This window comes from Capra hircus, chromosome 13 (genome assembly GCF_001704415.2).
Source record: "Capra hircus breed San Clemente chromosome 13, ASM170441v1, whole genome shotgun sequence".
Taxonomy (NCBI): Eukaryota; Metazoa; Chordata; class Mammalia; order Artiodactyla; family Bovidae; genus Capra; species Capra hircus.
In genome coordinates, this window is record NC_030820.1 from 61,074,885 (window position 1) to 61,093,003 (window position 18,119).

Here is an 18,119-nt window from a genome sequence, read left to right on the forward strand (position 1 = left end):
TTCTTTGCTTTTCTTTGTAGTTTACCCAAATGTGTATATATGTCTCTACATAAGGGATCATTTTGTGCATGCTCAGTCGCTTCAGTCATGTCCGACTCTGTGTTACCCTATGGACTGTAGCCCACCCGGCTCCTCTGTCCATGGGATTCTCCAGGCAAGAATACTGGAGTGCGTTGCTGTGCCTTCCTCCAGGGGATCTTCCTGACCTAGAGACTGAACCCACATCTCCTGCGTCTCCTGAATTGCAGGCAGATTCTTTACCCACTAAGCCACCTGTTCAATTCAGTTCAGTTCAGTCGCTCAGTTGTATCTGACTCTTCGTGACCCCATGAATTGCAGCACGCCAGGCCTCCCTGTCCATCACTAACTCCTGGAGTTCACTCAAACTCACGTCCATTGAGTCAGTGATGCCATCCAGCCATCTCATCCTCTGTCGTCCCCTTCTCCTCCTGCCCCCAATCCTTCCCAGCATCAGAGTCTTTTCCAGTGAGTCAACTCTTTGCATGAGGTGGCCAAAGTATTGGAGTTTCAGCTTCAACATCAGTCCTTCCAAAGAAATCCCAGGGCTGATCTTCTTTAGGATGGACTGGTTGGATCTCCTTGCAGTCCAAGGGACTCTCAAGAGTCTTCTCCAACACCAGTTCAGAAGCATCAATTCTTCAGCGCTCAGCTTTCTTCACAGTCCAACTCTCACATCTATACTTGACTACTAGAAAAACCAGAGCCTTGACTTAGACGGACCTTTGCTGGCAAAGTAATGTTTCTGCTTTTGAATATGCTGTCTAGATTGGTCATAACTTTCCTTCCAAGGAGTAGGCGTCTTTTAATTTCATGGCTGCAGTCATCTGCAGTGATTTTGGAGCCCCCCCCAAAATAAAGTCTGACACTGTTTCCACTGTTTCCCCATCTATTTGCCATAAAGTGATGGGACCAGATGCCATGATCTTAGTTTTCTGAATGTTGAGCTTTAAGCCAACTTTTTCACTCTCCTCTTTCACTTTCATCAAGAGGCTTTTTAGATCCTCTTCACTTTCTGCCATAAGGGTGGTGTCATCTGCATATCTGAGGTTATTGATATTTCTCCCAGCAATCTTGATTCCAGCTTGTGCTTCTTCCAGCCCAGCGTTTCTCATGATGTACTCTGCATAAAGATCTTTTTAGTTTCACATAATTTTTAACTTTCGTATCAATTGAATCCCACTGCTGTGATCTACTTTTATTTGCTAAATGTCATGTTAATGAAATTTACCCATTTTGATGCCTGGAACTGGGATTCATTCATACTGCTCTGAGATTTCCATGGCATTCCATTCTCCTGATAGTGTGGGTTGTTTTAGTTTTCTTGCCCTGATTTCCTGTCCTTGACTCGAGGAGAACTTGTGTGGGTGAGTTTCTTGCTTGACACCATCAGGTCTTCGGGTGTGTATAGCTTCAACTTCACCAGACAACAACATGTAGCTTTCTCACGTGGTCATGTGTGTTGATGCTTCTGCCAGCGGGGTGTGAGTCCTGGTTGTTCCCCATCCTTACCAACACTTGTGATTAGCAGGCTTGAATTTTTGTCTGTCTGGTAGATAAACAATGGTGTCTGCTTGTGGTTTTTCTGTGCAGGGTGCCTGATTAGGCAAGATCACCCCTGGGTGCTCCCTTGCAGCCAGGCCCTGTGTGCCAGTGGCTGAGTAGAATTCTAGAGTGTGGAAGCGCCTGTGTGTTGGCTGTTCTTTCTGGCACCAATTCCCTCGGGTGCCTGGACTCCGGGCCGCCAAAGGGCTTTCCTGGCAGAGGAGAACACAGCGCTGGCTGTGGAAAACCGAGGATGACCACTGCTTGACAACCCGTCAGAATTCCTTTGAAGCATTGGGTTCTGTCTTGTGTTTATGCAGACTTTGATTTCTACTATAAAACGTGTCTATGTTTATTAATTAAAAAAAAAATGCCAAAGTGATCGCTTTCCTGCCTCCCCTTCCCCCACCACGTGAAGCTGTACTTTATCTGTGGCATCATATCTGTAGTCCTTTCACAGAGCTGGGTCCTGTTTGACTTCAGAGGTAGGGATCCTTTGTAGGACTGTCAAGACCTGGTATGAAAATGGAGTCACATACAACACACTTAGGAAGTAACTGTGTTCTGGGGAGGGGCTTACTCTGGGGTTCTGTTATGTCGCTTGACCCTTCCTGACTCCTGCATTGTGTAACTGGGTATGCTTGCGTTTGATCTGCATGTGGTGTTTTTAAAGATCACGGCCTTTATTCAAGCCCGGGAGCACCTAGACTCTAAACAACCTGGGGTAGTCGGGCAACTCTCAGAAGCTGAGTATGGCCAGACTTAGCATCAGCTCAAGGTCCCTGGACCTCTTACACATTTTATCTGTGGGAGAATGACATGACATCCGTCTTTCTCAATCCCTGGATGATACACAGTCACAGGACGAAAGAATTTTAGAGCTGGAAGGGAGTGTGTTGGGGGTGCTGATTACTAATCAGTCCAGCCTTTTCGTTTTGAAAAAAGAGGAAAGTCGCAGGGGCAGAAACATGGCAGCAGGGGTAGAAGTTTCTTTAAAGCAAGGTTGCAGAGTTTTTGGAGCCCGTGCTTCTCAGGTGCAAATCATTCCCCTGGCTTCAGCCCTCATCTAAATGCTGAAGGTTTTCAGTCTGCATGGTTAGCCCAAAGCTGTCTCCTAACATCCCAGCTGATAGCCTCTGCCTGCTGGGTATTTCCACGGAGATGCCCAGGGCCACGCAGAGCTTGCTTCGGCCTGCCTTTCCTCAGTCTAGCCAGACTCCTTCCTAGGAGTTATCATTGCCAGCTGCCACTCTCTCTCCCGCGGTCTCTGAATCCTGCCTCTCTCAGACCCATCCACTTTGCTCTCCCAACCTCTCCTGCCCCAGCTCAGGCCTGAAACCTTAAAACAGCCTCCTGTCTGCTCTCACTCCACCCAGCCCGCCCTTTTGCAGTTTTTCTTCCTGTTGCAGGGGAGTTTTGTTTCTAAAACACAGATCTGGTTATGTATCCTAGTGCTCAAAGGGCACGTCAGTGGTTCCTGCAGTTCTCAGGGTCAAGCCTAGTCTCCCAAACAAGGCTTGGAGGTTTTTGAACTACCCCCTGATCGCTTTGCCAACTTCATGTATCACCACTCTCTACCCTACCCTCTGAAAACAATTTTTTTTTCCTTAGCTATTTCCTATTTTTACTTTAGCACTTTTGTAGCTGTCCCTTGAGACAGGAAGCTTTTTCCCTGACTGCCTTTGGGAAGAGCCTGAATTCCCTCCTTCCCGTGTGCCTCTGCCTGTATTACTCTGTCCTTTCCTCATGATAAGATCTGACTCCATCTGATAAGAACCTGCTACTTGTGGCCCTCTGTGGAGCTTTTGACTCATATTCACAGTGGCATCCTCAGTACCTAGCATGTAGAAGGTGCTTAATAGGTTCTAACTGAGGTCAATACTTCATACAAACAAACCAAAAATTTTCTTTAAAGTATAAAGCTGAAATTCATGTATGTCTAGGGAAGCTGTGTCTTCAGTATTTCCATTATAAAGCCCTAGTGAAGCCGCCACAGCTCCACCTGAGTGATGAGAAAGGCCCAGCTGAGCACAGTATATTTTCCCTAAGAATTTACCTGCTTTGGTTCGGTCCGGAGCTCTTTGTTTTTCACAGGCTTCCCTGTGAGGAGCTATGTTCTGAGCGAGACCACTCACGACATGGATTCTGCTCTTTTCTCACAAAGGCCATGGAGAGTAAGCTGCTTGTTGGAGGAAAAAATATAGTAGACCATACAAATGAACAGCAGAAAATCCTGGAGCAGAAACGGCAGGAAATTGCAGAACAGGTAACTTGTCACTCCCTTTGGGAGAGAATGGAGTGGGGCGGGGTGCGTCAATGCTACAGAGCCAATATCTCTTCTGTTAGACTCTTCAAAGGTTATGGGAAGGACATGTGTCAGCCCCTTCCTGGTGGGAGACTGATCTAGAGCACCCAGCCCCATATTCTTGAATAGACGTTGTCTGTAGGCACACTGATCAATTCTGTGACATTGCTCAGAAACGTCGAGAAAGAGAAATCCAGCAGCAGATGGAAAGCCGAGACGAGGAGACCTTGGAACTGAAGGAGACATACAGCTCATTGCAGCAAGAGGTGGACATCAAGACCAAGAAACTCAAAAAGGTAGGAAAGGAATGAGGCAGGCAGAGGCTTCTTGAGGTGTGGGGCAGAGTGAACTCTGTTGTCTAGAGGGCTGCCCGGCTCAGCCGCCTCTCCTGTTGTTTCCAGCTCTTCTCTAAGCTTCAGGCAGTCAAGGCAGAGATCCATGACCTCCAAGAAGAGCACATCAAGGAGCGGCAGGAGCTGGAGCAGACCCAGAATGAGCTCACCAGGGAGCTGAAACTCAAGTAAGTCCTGGGCCTTCCGGGGCACCCCAGCCACTTGCTGTGTTGTTGTTTGTTAAGTAGGAAACCCCTCAGAAGACAGGGCCCCTGCTTACTTCTCTCCATCTCTCGCCACCTTGTCTGTCTTCTGTTTATTCCTAAGAAAGTTATTTTCTGTCTCTGCATCCCATCTGTTAACTGAGTATCTTCACCGGATGATCTCCAAGTTCCTCCCACTCTGCCTTACTGAAGCCATTATCTATTGATGAAAGGGAATCTTTTATTAATTAGAATTTTCTGAATGGTATAAGGAACACCCAAATATCCATTGCCCAGCAGTGGTGGTGGTTTAATCGCTAAGTCATGTCTGACTGTTGTGATCCCATGGACTATAGCCTGCCAGGCTCCTCTGTCCGTGGGATTTCCCAGGCAGGAAGGCAGGAATACTGGAGTGGGTTGCCATTTTTTTCTCCAGGGGATCTTCCTGACCCAGGGATCGAACCCAAGTCTCCTGCGTTGCAGGTGGATTCTTTACTGCTGAGCTACCAGGAAAGCCCAGGATGCAATGATGAACAGTCTTTTGTCCTCCATCTTTCATAGTTTGGTTGCTTTTGGTTTTTTAGGGGGGTGGCTCTACCATGTAGCCTGCAGAATCTTATTTCTCCCACCAGGGATTGAACCCATACCCCCTTCAGTGAAAGCACAGATCTTTATCCTCATAAAAATATTTTAAAGCAAATCTTACATCATGTTACCTCATTCCTACATACTTACATATGTACCACAGTGTTGTTTTTTTTTTTTTTTAAGAAAATCTTTATTGAGATATAATTCACATACCGTACAATTCACTTATTTAAAGTATGCAAGATACAAGTCAGTTTTTTTACTGTGGCTGCACAGCTTGGGGAATCTGTTCCCTCACCAAGGATTGAACCTGGGCCACAGCAATGAAAGCCAGGAATCCTAACCATTAGGTGACCAGGGAACTCCCCCACAAGTCATTTAAATATGTATGCATATGTTTACTTGGCTGTCAAGTCAACACTACAGTCTAATTTTAGAACATTTGTGGGTGCCCTCACCCAAAGAAAACGTGTACCGGTTGTCAGTCACTCCTTATTATCTCCTCCCCCAGCCTTATAAGTAACTGATCTACTTTCTGACTCTGTAAATTAACCTATTCTGGACATTTCATATACACGGAATTATATAGGATGTGGTCTTTTGTGACTGGTTTCTTTCAATTAACATGTCTTCAGGGGTTATCCATTTTGCAGCATGTTAGCACTTCTTTTTGTAGAGCTGATCCATATTATATGAATATTCCACATTTTATTTATCCATTCATCAGTTGATGGACATTTGGGTTGTTTCTGCTTTTCATTTATAGTTAATAATGCTGCTATGAACATTTGTGTCCAAGTTTAATTGTGGACTTAACATTTTTAGTTCTCTTAGGTTATCCAAGAGTCTTACAGATTTAGGTCTTACATTTAGTCTATGATCCATTTAGAGTTAATTTCTTACATGGTCTGAAGTATGGTTCCAAATGCATTCTTTTGCATGTGGATATTCAGTTGCCCCAGCACCTTTTGTTGAAAAGTGTCTTCCCTTTTTGTCTTTGCATCCTTGTTGAAAGTCAGTTGACTGTAATTGTAAAGTTTATTTCTCTACCTTCGGTACTGTTCTGTTGAGCTGTATGTCTGTCATTATGCCAGTATCAACCGTCTTATTTACTGTAGCTTTGTAGTAAGTTTTGAAATGAGAAAATGTGAGTGCGCCAATGTTTTGTTCTTTTTCAAGATTCTTTTGGCTATTCAGGGTCTCGTGCATTTCCATATAAACTTTAAGATCAGCTTCTCAATTTCTGAAAAAGAAAAACAGTTGAGATTTTGATTGGAATTGTGTTGACTGTATAGATCAATTTGGAGAGTATTGTTATCTTAACAGTATTAAGTATGCTGATCCATGAACATGGGATGTTTTTCCATTTATTTGAATCTTGTTTAATTTCTTTCATAAATGTTTGTATTTTTCATTGCATAGTCTTTGCACTTCTTTTGTTAAATTTATACCTAAGTATTTTGTTTTTTGATGCTATCATATGAAGAATTGTTTTCTTAATTTTATTTTCAGAATGTTTATTCTGAAGCTACTGTGTCAGAATTAAAATTGATTTTTGTGAATGTAATGATATATTTTCACCTAACAAAATTAACATTGTTTCTTAGTATTCTCTCATACCCTACCCATATTTGGACTTTCTTGGTTTATTTGTATTAAGATCTACATAAGGACTATATATTGCATTTAGTTATTATGTCTGTTATGCTTATTTTAATCTGGAGCAACCCCTTTCCTTTTTAGAAACTTTTTTTCATAGTTGTATTGTTGAAAAGGCTGGGGCAGTTAGCCTAGAGAAATATACCACATTCTGGATTTGTCAGTCTGCTTCTTCTTCATGGTGTCATTTAGCTTGCGTCTCTATCTTCTTTACTTTCCTTTAACTGAAGGTGAACTCTGAAGGACTAGTTCTCAACCTTGATTACATACATAAATCATCGGAGGAGTTTTTAAAAATAGTGACACTTGGGTCCTACCCAAGAGGTTCTGATTTCACTCATCTAGGCAGTGGTCCTTAAACTTTCAGCAGGTACCAGTTCATCTGAAGGGCTTGTTAAATGTGGATCGCTGGGCCCCACATCCAGAGAATCTGATTCAGCACATCTGGGGTGGGGCCTGAGCATTTGCATTCACAAATACCAGCTGTTGTTTCTGCTGGTTTTTGAGCACACTTTGAGAATCACTGATCTCTCACGAGGTCTGACTAAGATATTGTAAGTGATATTGATGTGCAGCCTGGCTTGAGAACCATTGAGCTAATGGTTTCAGCCAACAATGATCTTTGTGTAACCATTATTTCATTAGGGGTTTTGCAAATTAAAAAAAATTTTTTTTAATATCAGTTCTTCCACTTCATTTGCTCAAAGTTTTCTTTAAAGAGGAACTTTTCTTTGAGAAGGAAATGGCAGTCCACTACAGTATTCTTGCCTGGGAAATCCTGTGGACAGAGGAGCCTGGTGGGCTACAGTCTATGGGGTCGCAAAGAGTCAGATACAACTTAGCAACTAAACACAACTGCAGCAACAAAGGCTCAGTGCAGCCAAAAATAAATACATTTTTTTTAAAAAAGAACTTTCAAAGAGATTCTTTCAGTGATTAAGTTGTAAATTTGGGACGGAGTCCTTAAAGTTAAATACGTGTGTTAGTCCTCTTGCTAGGCATGTACACCTAGAAAAAAGGTCAGAACAAAATATGTTAGAATATCTATTTCTGAGTATTGGAATTGTAATTGTATTTCTCACATTTTCTTTTCTTTTAAAAAAAATTTTTTTTCACCCTGCATAGAATGTAGGTTCTTAGTTCCCTGACCAGTGATCAAACCTGCACCCCCTGCCTTGGGAGGTCAGAGCGTTAACCACTTCACCACCAGGGAAGTCTCACATTTTCTAATGTATAAATAAGATCTTTAAAATCATAAAAAAAGGACCCCAAATATATGAAAAATCATTTCTTAAATAGTCAAAGAGAAAATGTCATCTCTTCAAATTATTTTTTTAAGGAAGTAATTTGCATTGTTCTGTCTCTTCTTCATATCTACTGAATAAACAGCAAGCCAGCCTGTTCCTCATAGTCCCCTCGACCTCTGTGGTGTTTGTTTTGTGTGTCTCTGCCGTTCACACCCTGTTGGCATTGTTCTGTCCTGAGGTCTGCAAGGAGTACACTCAGAGAGGGGCAGGAAATAGTCATCACCATGGAGAGACACAGCTCAGCGGGTTCCAGTTTCATTGTCTGCCGTGTTCCCTGGGTGCTTCTGAGGCAGAGACTCTTCTCAGGAATGGTCTTCATTTGCAGGGATCTAAGGGACTGAAATGCATCTTGTTCTCCTCTTTGTTCTGGTGATTAGAATGTGGAGTTTTCCACCTTGGGCAACAGTCCATAGGACTGGAGGAAGGCATTTGAAATTGTAATCTGTTTTCAGCATTTTGGAAATTAAGGAGCAGGTTTAGCAGTACCAGTGGCCCTCCCTCAAGTACTTAGCACAAGTTCATTGCAGCATAGCCCAGGCATTGCCTTCCTCTTTATTTTTAAAAATTATTTGTTTATTTGTCTCAAAAACTGTGGGATCTTAGTTCCCCGACATCAAATCCAGGCCCCTCGCATTGGAAGTGTGGAGTCTTAGCCACTGGACCACCAGGGAAGTCCCTCTCTTCCTCTTTAATCCTTCCACCTCCTCAAGCTGCTACTGCTTGGGGATAAGTGACCTTTCCATATTCCTACAGTAGCTGCTGCTAAGTTGCTTTAGTCTTGTTTGACTCTGTGCGACCCCATAGACAGCAGCCCACCAGGCTTCCCCATCCCTGGGATTCTCCAGGCAAGAACACTGGAGTGGGTTGCCATGTCCTTCTCCAATGCATGAAAGTGAAAAGTGAAAGTCAAGCCGCTCAGTCATATTCAACTGTTAGCAACCCTATGGACTGTAGCCTACCAGGCTCCTCCCTCCGTGGGATTTTCCAGGCAAGAGTACTGGAGTCAGGTGCCGTTGCCTTCTCCATTCCTACGATAGACCTGTCAGCATACCTACGAGTGTTCCTCTGTCTCAGGCAGGGGCGAGTGTCGTTCCTGTCTGACCCCAGCTCCTAGTATGATGGTAGTTCCGTTGTACCTGCTCAGTAGATGTTGGTTGAGTGACTTGGCCCTTACCTATTACTTGCTTCATGTGGGACCAGATAGCCAGCACGCCATTCTTATTCTTTGTCCATCTATTCGCCTGTGTATTTGTGCTCTTACAGGCATCTTATTATAGAAAACTTCATTCCCCTGGAAGAAAAAAGTAAAATTATGAATAGATCCTTCTTTGATGAAGAGGAAGATCATTGGAAATTACATCCTATAACCAGACTGGAGTAAGTCACTGTTGACTTGTAATGTGGGAATGGGGTGGGGTAGAATGTTGATAAGCTGGACTTGCCCAGAGGAGAATGGTAAAATGCAGTCTGATTCCTTTGAACTTGGAACCAATTGCAGCTGTGACTTTGTGGCTGCTGTAAGTTCATGAGGTAAACGAATTGGGAAACATTATCATAGTGAACTAATGGCCTTTCCCAAGTTCCTGCTCTTCAGCTTCCCCTGTCCAGTGAAGTGTGCCAGGCCAAGGGAGGGGCTGTACACAGGTGTTATCTTATCTGTCAGTCTGACTGTGTGGAGGATTCTCAGTCTCTGTCTGGGTCCTGCTGGAAAGATGAGAGAAGTCTGCCAAGGATGTGGGAGTGGGGAGTGTGGACCGCTCAGCTTCACGCCTGCTATCTAAGAACTGGATGATGACTCAGAGCCCCTCCAGCTTGAAAGATGCATGATGCTCACATGTGAATCAGAAAGCAATTGAAGCAGAAAATATCAGCAGCTCCCGCCCCATTTACATGTCAGCCCTCAGTCCAGGGAGTTTCCCATTTCGGGTTCTACCTAAAGGAGGCTCAGAATTTTCTGAGTGCTAGTTCCACAGTCCCAATCCTGGGACTGTGGGACACACTCTGGCCTGGGTCTTGAGCACACAGTCCATTTCCAGGAACCAGCAGATGATGAAAAGGCCAGTCTCAGCTGTGGGATACAGGAGACCGTTGAGCCAGCACGCAAGAATGTCCATGATGGTTCGTCCAGACGTTCGATACAGGGTGAGAAGATTGTACTCGTGTTTCTCTCCTCTCTGTCCTGGAGGAGTTTAAATTTATGTAAACCCTTTGATCCGTCTGCACAGTCATAATTTGTATCCTGACACTTTTAAAAGGGACCTGAGGACAGCTACATTAATAACAATTATAACAAATAATACATATGATTAATGAATCATAAATAACAAGGTAAAAGAGAATGAGATTTAGCAAATTAGGGCTAGGGAAGGAGAGAGTACAAACATACTGTAGTCCATGTGGCCAATACACATTAATAGTGAGTTTCAGAATGGCCTTGTGGGGTGACGGGAAAGAAAGACGTCCAATGACAGGAGATGGAGGTTTGTGAAAGAACTTGCGGTCCTTCCATCTAACAGAATATGTGTGAGCTGTGTAGTTAATTGAAGTGACATAATTGATAACTAGTTAATGACCCAAGCATATTTTACAGTAGAAACACCATACAGGCTTCTGTTTATAAGCACTGATCATGCAGCAGGCCCTGTACTCAGCGCTTTGCTGCTCTATGTGACTGAGCCCTCCCACTCACTCTGTGTGGTCAGTCCTGTGGCTTAAAAGTTCAGGTAGCTGGTAAGTGGATGAGCCAGGAGATGCAGGTATTATTCAGCTATAGAACAATTGGTCCTGAAAGCGTATATATGAATTTAAAAGTTGGGTGCAAAGTAGATCAAAATGTGAACTGGTAATTGCTGGTTAATGAAAGCACATTCATTTAAAATTTTCTTCATTTTGCTTATCTGTATTTTTTATAACTATCCATGGGGAACCTCCATTATGTTTATTTATTTAGACTGCACTGCATGGCTTATGGGATCTTAGTTTCCCCAACCAGGGTTTGCACCTGGACCACAGCAGTGAAAGCACCAAGTCCTAACCACTGAACTACCAGGGAGTTCTCTGAATTACTTTTATGATGAAAGCTTGTCACTTAAAAATTTTAAGATGTTTTTGAGTCTCCCTTGGCAGCCAGAGCAAGGCAGATTAGGACTAGTTAACTCTTCAAGCACCGTTCTTCCTGGCACTGAGTTATTCTGAATAAGGAAAACAAAAGCAAAAAAGAGATTATCAGATGTGGCTTTATGTCGTGGAAGATGAGGGATGTGTCGGAGTTCTCAGAAGCATTTTTCTAGCAGTTTCAGAGGATGCATATCTTGCCAGTTTATTTCATGTCTTCAGCCTAAAAATATGATTTTAAAGCCAACGAATCAAATACATGGGTCTCCAGGGGGCTTTCCTTGATCCAGAGATAGAATTTCAAGCAGTGGCGCTCAGATGATTTTTAGCAACAGACCTGCTCCATTGAGAGACATGTATTGCAGTATCTCAATATATAAAATTGATCAGCGGAGCCACTCCATTCTCTCCCGTAACCTCCTCCCAGCTGGTTTCCCTCATGCCCCGGCCAGGGCCTTGGGGCTTGAACTCCACCGACTGGGAGGAGCTAGAGGGGAAGATGTGGAGCCATGGGTGTTCTTCCCTCGTCACCCTCGGCTTGGTGTTTAGGGGCTAGGAAGAGGCCCACCACAGAAGATCAAATGAGGGAATCTCTCTACAAGGCCAGTTATGAGGCAGAGCCTGCTCTGATTTTCAAAATCTGATAATAAGCACGTACACTGCCCCCTGCACACACTCCACATATATGCACCATACCTGCCTCCTTCCCTCTACAGCCAGGAAATTCATCAGAGCTGCTGTAGGTATGGAGATTTTTGATGACTACAATTTTCTTCTGCATATCTTTTTATACTTTTATACTGTCTACAATAAATGGGTTGTACTTAATTTATTATTTTCTCTTGATTATTCCCCTTAGGGTGCAATACACATTCTTTTTTTTTTTTTAAAGGAAAATAGAGAAAAGCATAGAAAGTAAATAAAAGTCATCTGAAATGGCACCAGGAAAAAAGTTATAGAACTACATCACTTTTTCTAGACAGACCCTTGGTAGGCTTTGAGTAGCAAGCAATCTGAGGTTCTGTTCTTGGGTTTAGATTGTTAGAACTCCTTTTGTCTGATTGGACGCCATCCTAGCTGTCTTGGCTCTGCTTCTGTAGGCAGAAAACATCATGCTGCTGGAGCTGGACATGCCCAGTCGGACCACCAGAGACTACGAGGGCCCCGCCATCGCCCCCAAGGTCCAGGCCGCATTGGATGCGGCTCTGCAGGATGAAGATGAGATACAGGTGGATGCATCATCCTTTGAAAGCACTGCACATAAGAAAACCAAGGCCAGGTGAGTGGCTTTGGGGACCTATGTTTGAACAGAACATGTTTGAACAAGGACAGATGAGGGGAGAGGGTAGCAAATGTGCTTGTTTATCATAGAACTAAGTGGCAAAGCCCGAGTTAACCTCGGTCTGTCTGCATCCACAGCCCAGGCTCTGAGCCTCAATTTAAATAACCAGCCACTTAATTTGGTGCTCAATTAGAAATCCTGTCTTATTACATTCCGGATTAGAAGTTTAAGGAAAATAACTGAGTACAAAGCCAAAAATGGATGGAATTTTACCTGCATACTTAGTTTTTTTTTTTTTTCCTTCTTACCAATTTGGAGAAGACAGTCAAGATGTAATTTTAATGGAAGAACAATTGCTGAGAATCAAGAGTCCCTCCCTGAGGTGTCATCCGTCCTTTGTCGGGTCATGTCGACTATCCGAGAGGGTCACGCTGTGCCAGTCTCTGGTGGTTTTACAATTGAAAGTCCATGAGGCAAGGCCACTCTGAGACATAATGGCCACTGATGGGAAGAGAGGCTTATTTGCATCAGAGAGAGCAATGGGATGTGTAATGGACGTATGTGCTTGACTCTTGCAGGCCTAAAAGTGGAAGGAAGTCGGGCTCCTCCTCTTCCTCAGGAACCCCCGCATCTCAGCTTTATCCACAGCCTCGGGGGCTAGTTCCAAAGTAAAGCCACTTCCCCTCTCCCAGGTTACAAACAGCCTTGCCTTCTGGGAGAAGAGACAAGCAAAAACCTGCAGAGAGGACTTGACCCCAAACTCAGAACCATTCCCCTGGGGAGAAGCAATGGCCTCTTTGCCGATGAACCAACTTAATCTGGTTGAACAGGCTGGTCGTAAGACGGCACTCAGCTCCTCTGGGACTTGTCCTTTAATTAGCATCTCAGAACTGCCTGGATAAGGTAAAGTGTGATAGCCAGAGTGGAAAGCAAGAGAGTGACCAGTGACCTTGCTTCCCTTCTCCCTTGCCACCTCCTCTCCTTTTTCTTGCTGTCCCATCCTCTCCCCTCTACTTTTCTAGCCTGTTCTTTATACTGGGCTCCCTTCTTGTTGAACAATAGGGTAAAATCAGGAGTCACCTCAGCAGACCAACTCTTTGGAGCCTCAGGATAAAGTGGCAAAGGGTCTGAAAAGCGAAAGTCCTAGAACTTGAGCAGGTGCTCGTTCTTATAGGTAGAAAATGAGAAATCTCATTTGGAGCTAAGCCTCTGAGGGGCACGGTCCATGCACCTCAGTAAGAAGTGGATCTGCTTTGGGGATCTGCTGAAGGAGCAGATATTTTCCAAGGAAGCTACCAACTTCTGCTCCAGAAGGATTCCATGTCAGAAGCAATAGAAATAACACTTCCTCTGCCTCCTTGGAGAGTTTAGGGAAACAGCTTCTTTAGAACCTCAAAACCATGACCATCTTATCCAAGACGTGAATCTGTAAGCTGATGCCATGTCCATACGCCGTGTCACTTTGTTCTTTATTGGTCATCATCTATTCCCATGCACATTCCCTGAGCGAACCTGCCTGGGGCCATCCTCTGCCTCCGGAGCATGCTCTGCAGTGGGCCTGTATTTTGGGAAAAGGGAGGCTGTCTCTGCCTTCTCTGATGGGACCAGAGCTGGGGGCATGAGACACAGAGAAGCACTTCTGCATCCCCTGTTTTGTTCCATCCTTGCATAGAGAGCTCTGGGGTGACGAGATGGGTGCCAAGATGGAGTCGTGAGGCTTGGTGCAGTGGCAGAGGAAGACGTCACAGCTGGTGCGGCAGAGGAATCCTGCCTGCCTCCAGCAGAAAACTCACCTAATCCTAGAGCTGGGGCTCCCCCCAGGCAGAGCCCGGGGCAGTAGCAAGGCATGGCCGTGTGATGGAATAGTTCAGAGGAGTTAGGAGTTCCCGTTTACATGTACTGGTTTGGTTTGTAAGTTTTAGTTCTCTGTATTATTGAAACTCAGAATTTGGCTTTATGTTGGTCACTAAGTGGATGTTACTCATTTCCCCCCATGAGAAGCTCATAAGTGTGTGTGGGTGTGCAAGCACAGTGGTGCCTATGTTCTTTGAATGTGTCGTGTGTGTCTGTAAGAGAGAGAGACCAAGAACTTGCCCGACTTTAGAAATACACTAACGTGCAGTTGTTGCCTTTGTCTGTATTAAAGGCCCGCTGAATGACTAATCCAGGCTGGAAGCTCCCACGTGGGGGTCTGAGTCCACGAGCCAAGCCTGAGGGGACAATATGTGTCCCTAGTCGGCCACACCGGCGCACTTTGCTGGCACCGTGCCTCGGGAAGGTGGCGACTCAGTGGGCCTTGAGTTATGTTTTAACTCAGCTGCTCAGTTCCCAGGGCACATTTCTGGATCAGAACCCGTGGGAAAGAGGAGGTACCGAGTGCAATGTCTTAGCGTCCTGCAAATGGAGATCTGTCGTCTACCAGCTTATCTCCTGTTTAGTAACCATTCTTTCTGAACCCAGGGCCCTTTTCAGCAATTCGTGGAGCATAATGGAAGCATCCCTCATCTTTCTCGGGATCAAACTCTGTTCTTTATTATTTACTAAGAATGTCCCTGTTTGAACAGGAACCAAATGATGGGGTGGGTAGCCTAAGATGATGACAGGTCACACCTGTCTCTTGGCACTGCATTTCCCTGAAGCTGATCTGAATTCTGTAGGCTGAACATTTCCATCTAGGAAGTCTGAGAATTAAAAACTGCAGATAACCCTGTAGCTGAATACTGATGTCTCAAGGTGACTGTTCTGACCATGGGTGGTTGAATGACCATGGAACTTTTCTAAGAAGGCAAAAGAAGCCAAGTTGACAGGCAGGGTCATGAAAATAGGCCTGCCGTGTACTCAGCTGTGTTCATCTGGTGGTCTGTGAAATGAAGTCGAAGAACTCCTGGCTGGAGGTTGAGTCTCCGGTGCTTTTCTTCTCTCAAATGGATCCGATGAATATTCGAATAGAGTAGAGTGTCCTGCTGCCACCAGGAAGCTGCTGCTTTGGGCTCTGAGGGACCAGGTTTTTATTGTCTGTTGTCATGCTAGAATGTTCCAAGCCCTCTGAGCACCTTCACGTCAGCAGCACCTAATGAAATCTGGCAGCAAGGTCCCAGGATCTAATAAGCTCATCTGAGAGAAGGAGTTTGAGACAAACGTGCAACTGCCTGCAGGAATGTATCTGGTTTCAGATTTCAAATCCCATGTGTCCCAGGCCCCTGGATTCAGAACTCACGGCCACAAATCATAGGCATGAAGCACTTTCTTAAGACTCCACCCTAATGCTGGATGGCTCCCCGTCGAATGCCTGCATGCTGCTTGAATGGCACCACCCGCATCTCCACGACCACGGGCGTCAAGAGAGCTGCTCAGCTCCGGCATGGGCCATGCTCTACTTCTCCTGTGTGACTCTTGTAAGTGCCCCTTCGCTGAATGTAGAATCGTTGCCAAGTTTGTGAGAAGTGTCCATTCCCTGTCAACGTGGGATATCAGTCCAGCCTCACATTTCCCACTGGAGGTCAAGGCTCGGTGCGAACACCACCTTGGGCCATCTCAGCACCATCAGTGGACAAAAATGGGGCTGTTAATACACTCTAAAAGCCATAATCAGAATGCTCAGAAGGACCTGGGTAAGAACAGCAGGCCTGGCTATTGTCTATCGTGCAAGGCTGTGTCTTGTACTGTTTGGAAATCTGACCCCCCTCCTCCCTGCCCTCGCTTCTTGAATGAAGTGCTTCTGAGGTTATTTATGAAAGGAGTGATCCTGGGGCAGGCAGGAGGCAGTGGGCTTTATGGCTCCTTGGAGTTACTATTGATCTTGACCTTCTCTTTGGCTACCTTTAGACAAAGAATATGCCAATACTTGGGGCTCTGAGTTTTATAGTCAATATTTATTTGTATCATCTCTTTGTCTAGGAATGTAAAAGTGACTCTAAACTAAGATGTGTAATAAAAATCAGATTTATTGTACCTCCAAAAAGGTGTCCTCATAAATGACTGATGCTTCTGAGAATGACATGCTGGTGGCTGACACACTGCCAATTTCTTTTAAACATTTGAATCTTTCCAGTGGAAGGAGGGTGGGAGTGGAACATGAAGACTGAGTTGGAATGTTGGCATTTAAAACATATAGCAGCAAGGTGAAGGGACATGGAATGAAAGAGTGACAAACGAATGCTCTTTGTGGTTTTCCATGGAAGTTCCTAAGTCAGGCATGAAATTACTTTTAATTTCTTGTGTTTTGTTTTTTAATGTTTCCTTACATTTATTATATACTTTAGAATATACATTTTTTAACACAAAAATATTTCATGGTATTTACTATCAAGAAAAAATTACCAGAAATGAGCGACTCATTGTTGGTCTTATGGTTTCTTATGTGCTCAGGCCTGCTGGAGTGTCCCGGCCTCCAGGATGGAGGAAGGGTCATGTACCTTGTGTGAGGAGTGGAGACTCAATAGAAGGAGCTTGGACCCTGGACTCTGAGCTCGGCTTGAATCCTGCTTGTGCCTGTGCTTACTAGCTGTGCAACTATGAGGATTTTAGTTTTTCTCTCTAAACCTTGGTGTGTGTGTGTGGAGGAGTGGGGCTTGTCTGTAAAACAGGGTCATAGTCACACCTGGAAGGGCCACTGTAGGGATTAGCATTGCATTTAAAGCAACAAGTACACAAGTATATGGATGAAAGCAGACATTTTCAAATGTGGTTATTGGGCGTTCCCTGTGGTCCAGTGGTTAGGACTCTGCACTTTCACTGCTGAGGGCCTGAGTTCAATCCCTAGTTGGGGAACTAAGATCATACAAAGTGTGTGGTGCGATTCCCTCGTACCCCCAAAGCCCCCACCCCACCCCCGCCACCACTCAATAATAAAATTATTTGGTTATTGCTATGACAGGGCCCTGGGTTCAGAAGACACCATGAGCAGTTTTTATCCTAAGAAACTAGAAGGTAGTACTGGGTGTATTATGTTCAGAAACCCCTAGGCCTCTATAGAAAAGCGGCTAATCACTTAACAAACACATGTTGAGTATCTCCTCTGTGCCATGCTGTTCCAGGAACTGGATACAGAGATGTGAGCAACATAGCCCCTGCCCACACACAGCTTGTGCTTGCACGGGAGAGGGAGGTGGGGTAAATGCTAACCCAAAGCACCTGAATGTGTAATACCCAGTCATGACAAATGTCATGACATGCTATTATAAGAGAGTAATAGCAGCCTGATTTGGATTGGGTGAGTAAAGAAGGGAAGGGCTTTCTGAAGAAATGGCATAAAGTGAGATCCAGAGGACAAAGAGTTATCGGGACAGGAATAAAGAAAGAAATTTGTTCAAAGAGGGAACAGCACCTGTGAAAGCCTCATGTAACAGACAACTAGGATTTCATGGGAAGGTATCTGCAGTCCCTCACTAGGGGGAAGCATGCAGAGCTTCTGTAAAAAAGATTATAGTATAGGGCTTTAGAAATAGGTACACCAGCGAGAAATGGAAAGAACACAGGGAGGACAATGGCTTATGTGATTGAGCAGATGATCCTTAACTCTTCAGAAGATGCCCTCAAACTACATGTAACGTCCCTATAGTCCCCTTTCTTTCCCAAAAGAGTTAAAAATCATAGGTTAGCCTAGCCTACATGGTTAACTATTTTAGAATAAAATCAAAACTCATTAGCCGGAAAGCAAGGGTTCAAAGTGTGATCTGAAGAATTATGAGTGTGTTCTTGAAAGTGACAGAGCTCTGGGTGGTCAGGGGCTAACCTATCAGGGGAGGTCCAGGGCAGGGTTGCTGG

At 44.6% G+C, this 18,119-nt stretch overlaps 1 protein-coding gene across 3 annotated transcripts in view; it reads left to right on the forward strand.

The window, feature by feature from the left end:
• The window catches only part of KIF3B (kinesin family member 3B), a 37,848-nt gene extending 21,534 nt beyond the window's left edge, over nucleotides 1-16,314 (forward strand). For 2 of the 3 annotated variants that reach the window (XM_013968734.2, XM_013968735.2), the window contains 7 exons: nucleotides 3,728-3,829; nucleotides 4,042-4,164; nucleotides 4,270-4,388; nucleotides 9,221-9,334; nucleotides 9,994-10,099; nucleotides 12,172-12,350; nucleotides 12,672-12,925. In XM_013968734.2, the coding sequence (XP_013824188.2) occupies nucleotides 3,728-3,829; nucleotides 4,042-4,164; nucleotides 4,270-4,388; nucleotides 9,221-9,334; nucleotides 9,994-10,099; nucleotides 12,172-12,350; nucleotides 12,672-12,825 (897 nt within the window). In that variant the 3' untranslated portion in view covers nucleotides 12,826-12,925. The other variant, XM_018057697.1, reaches the window with a different exon arrangement.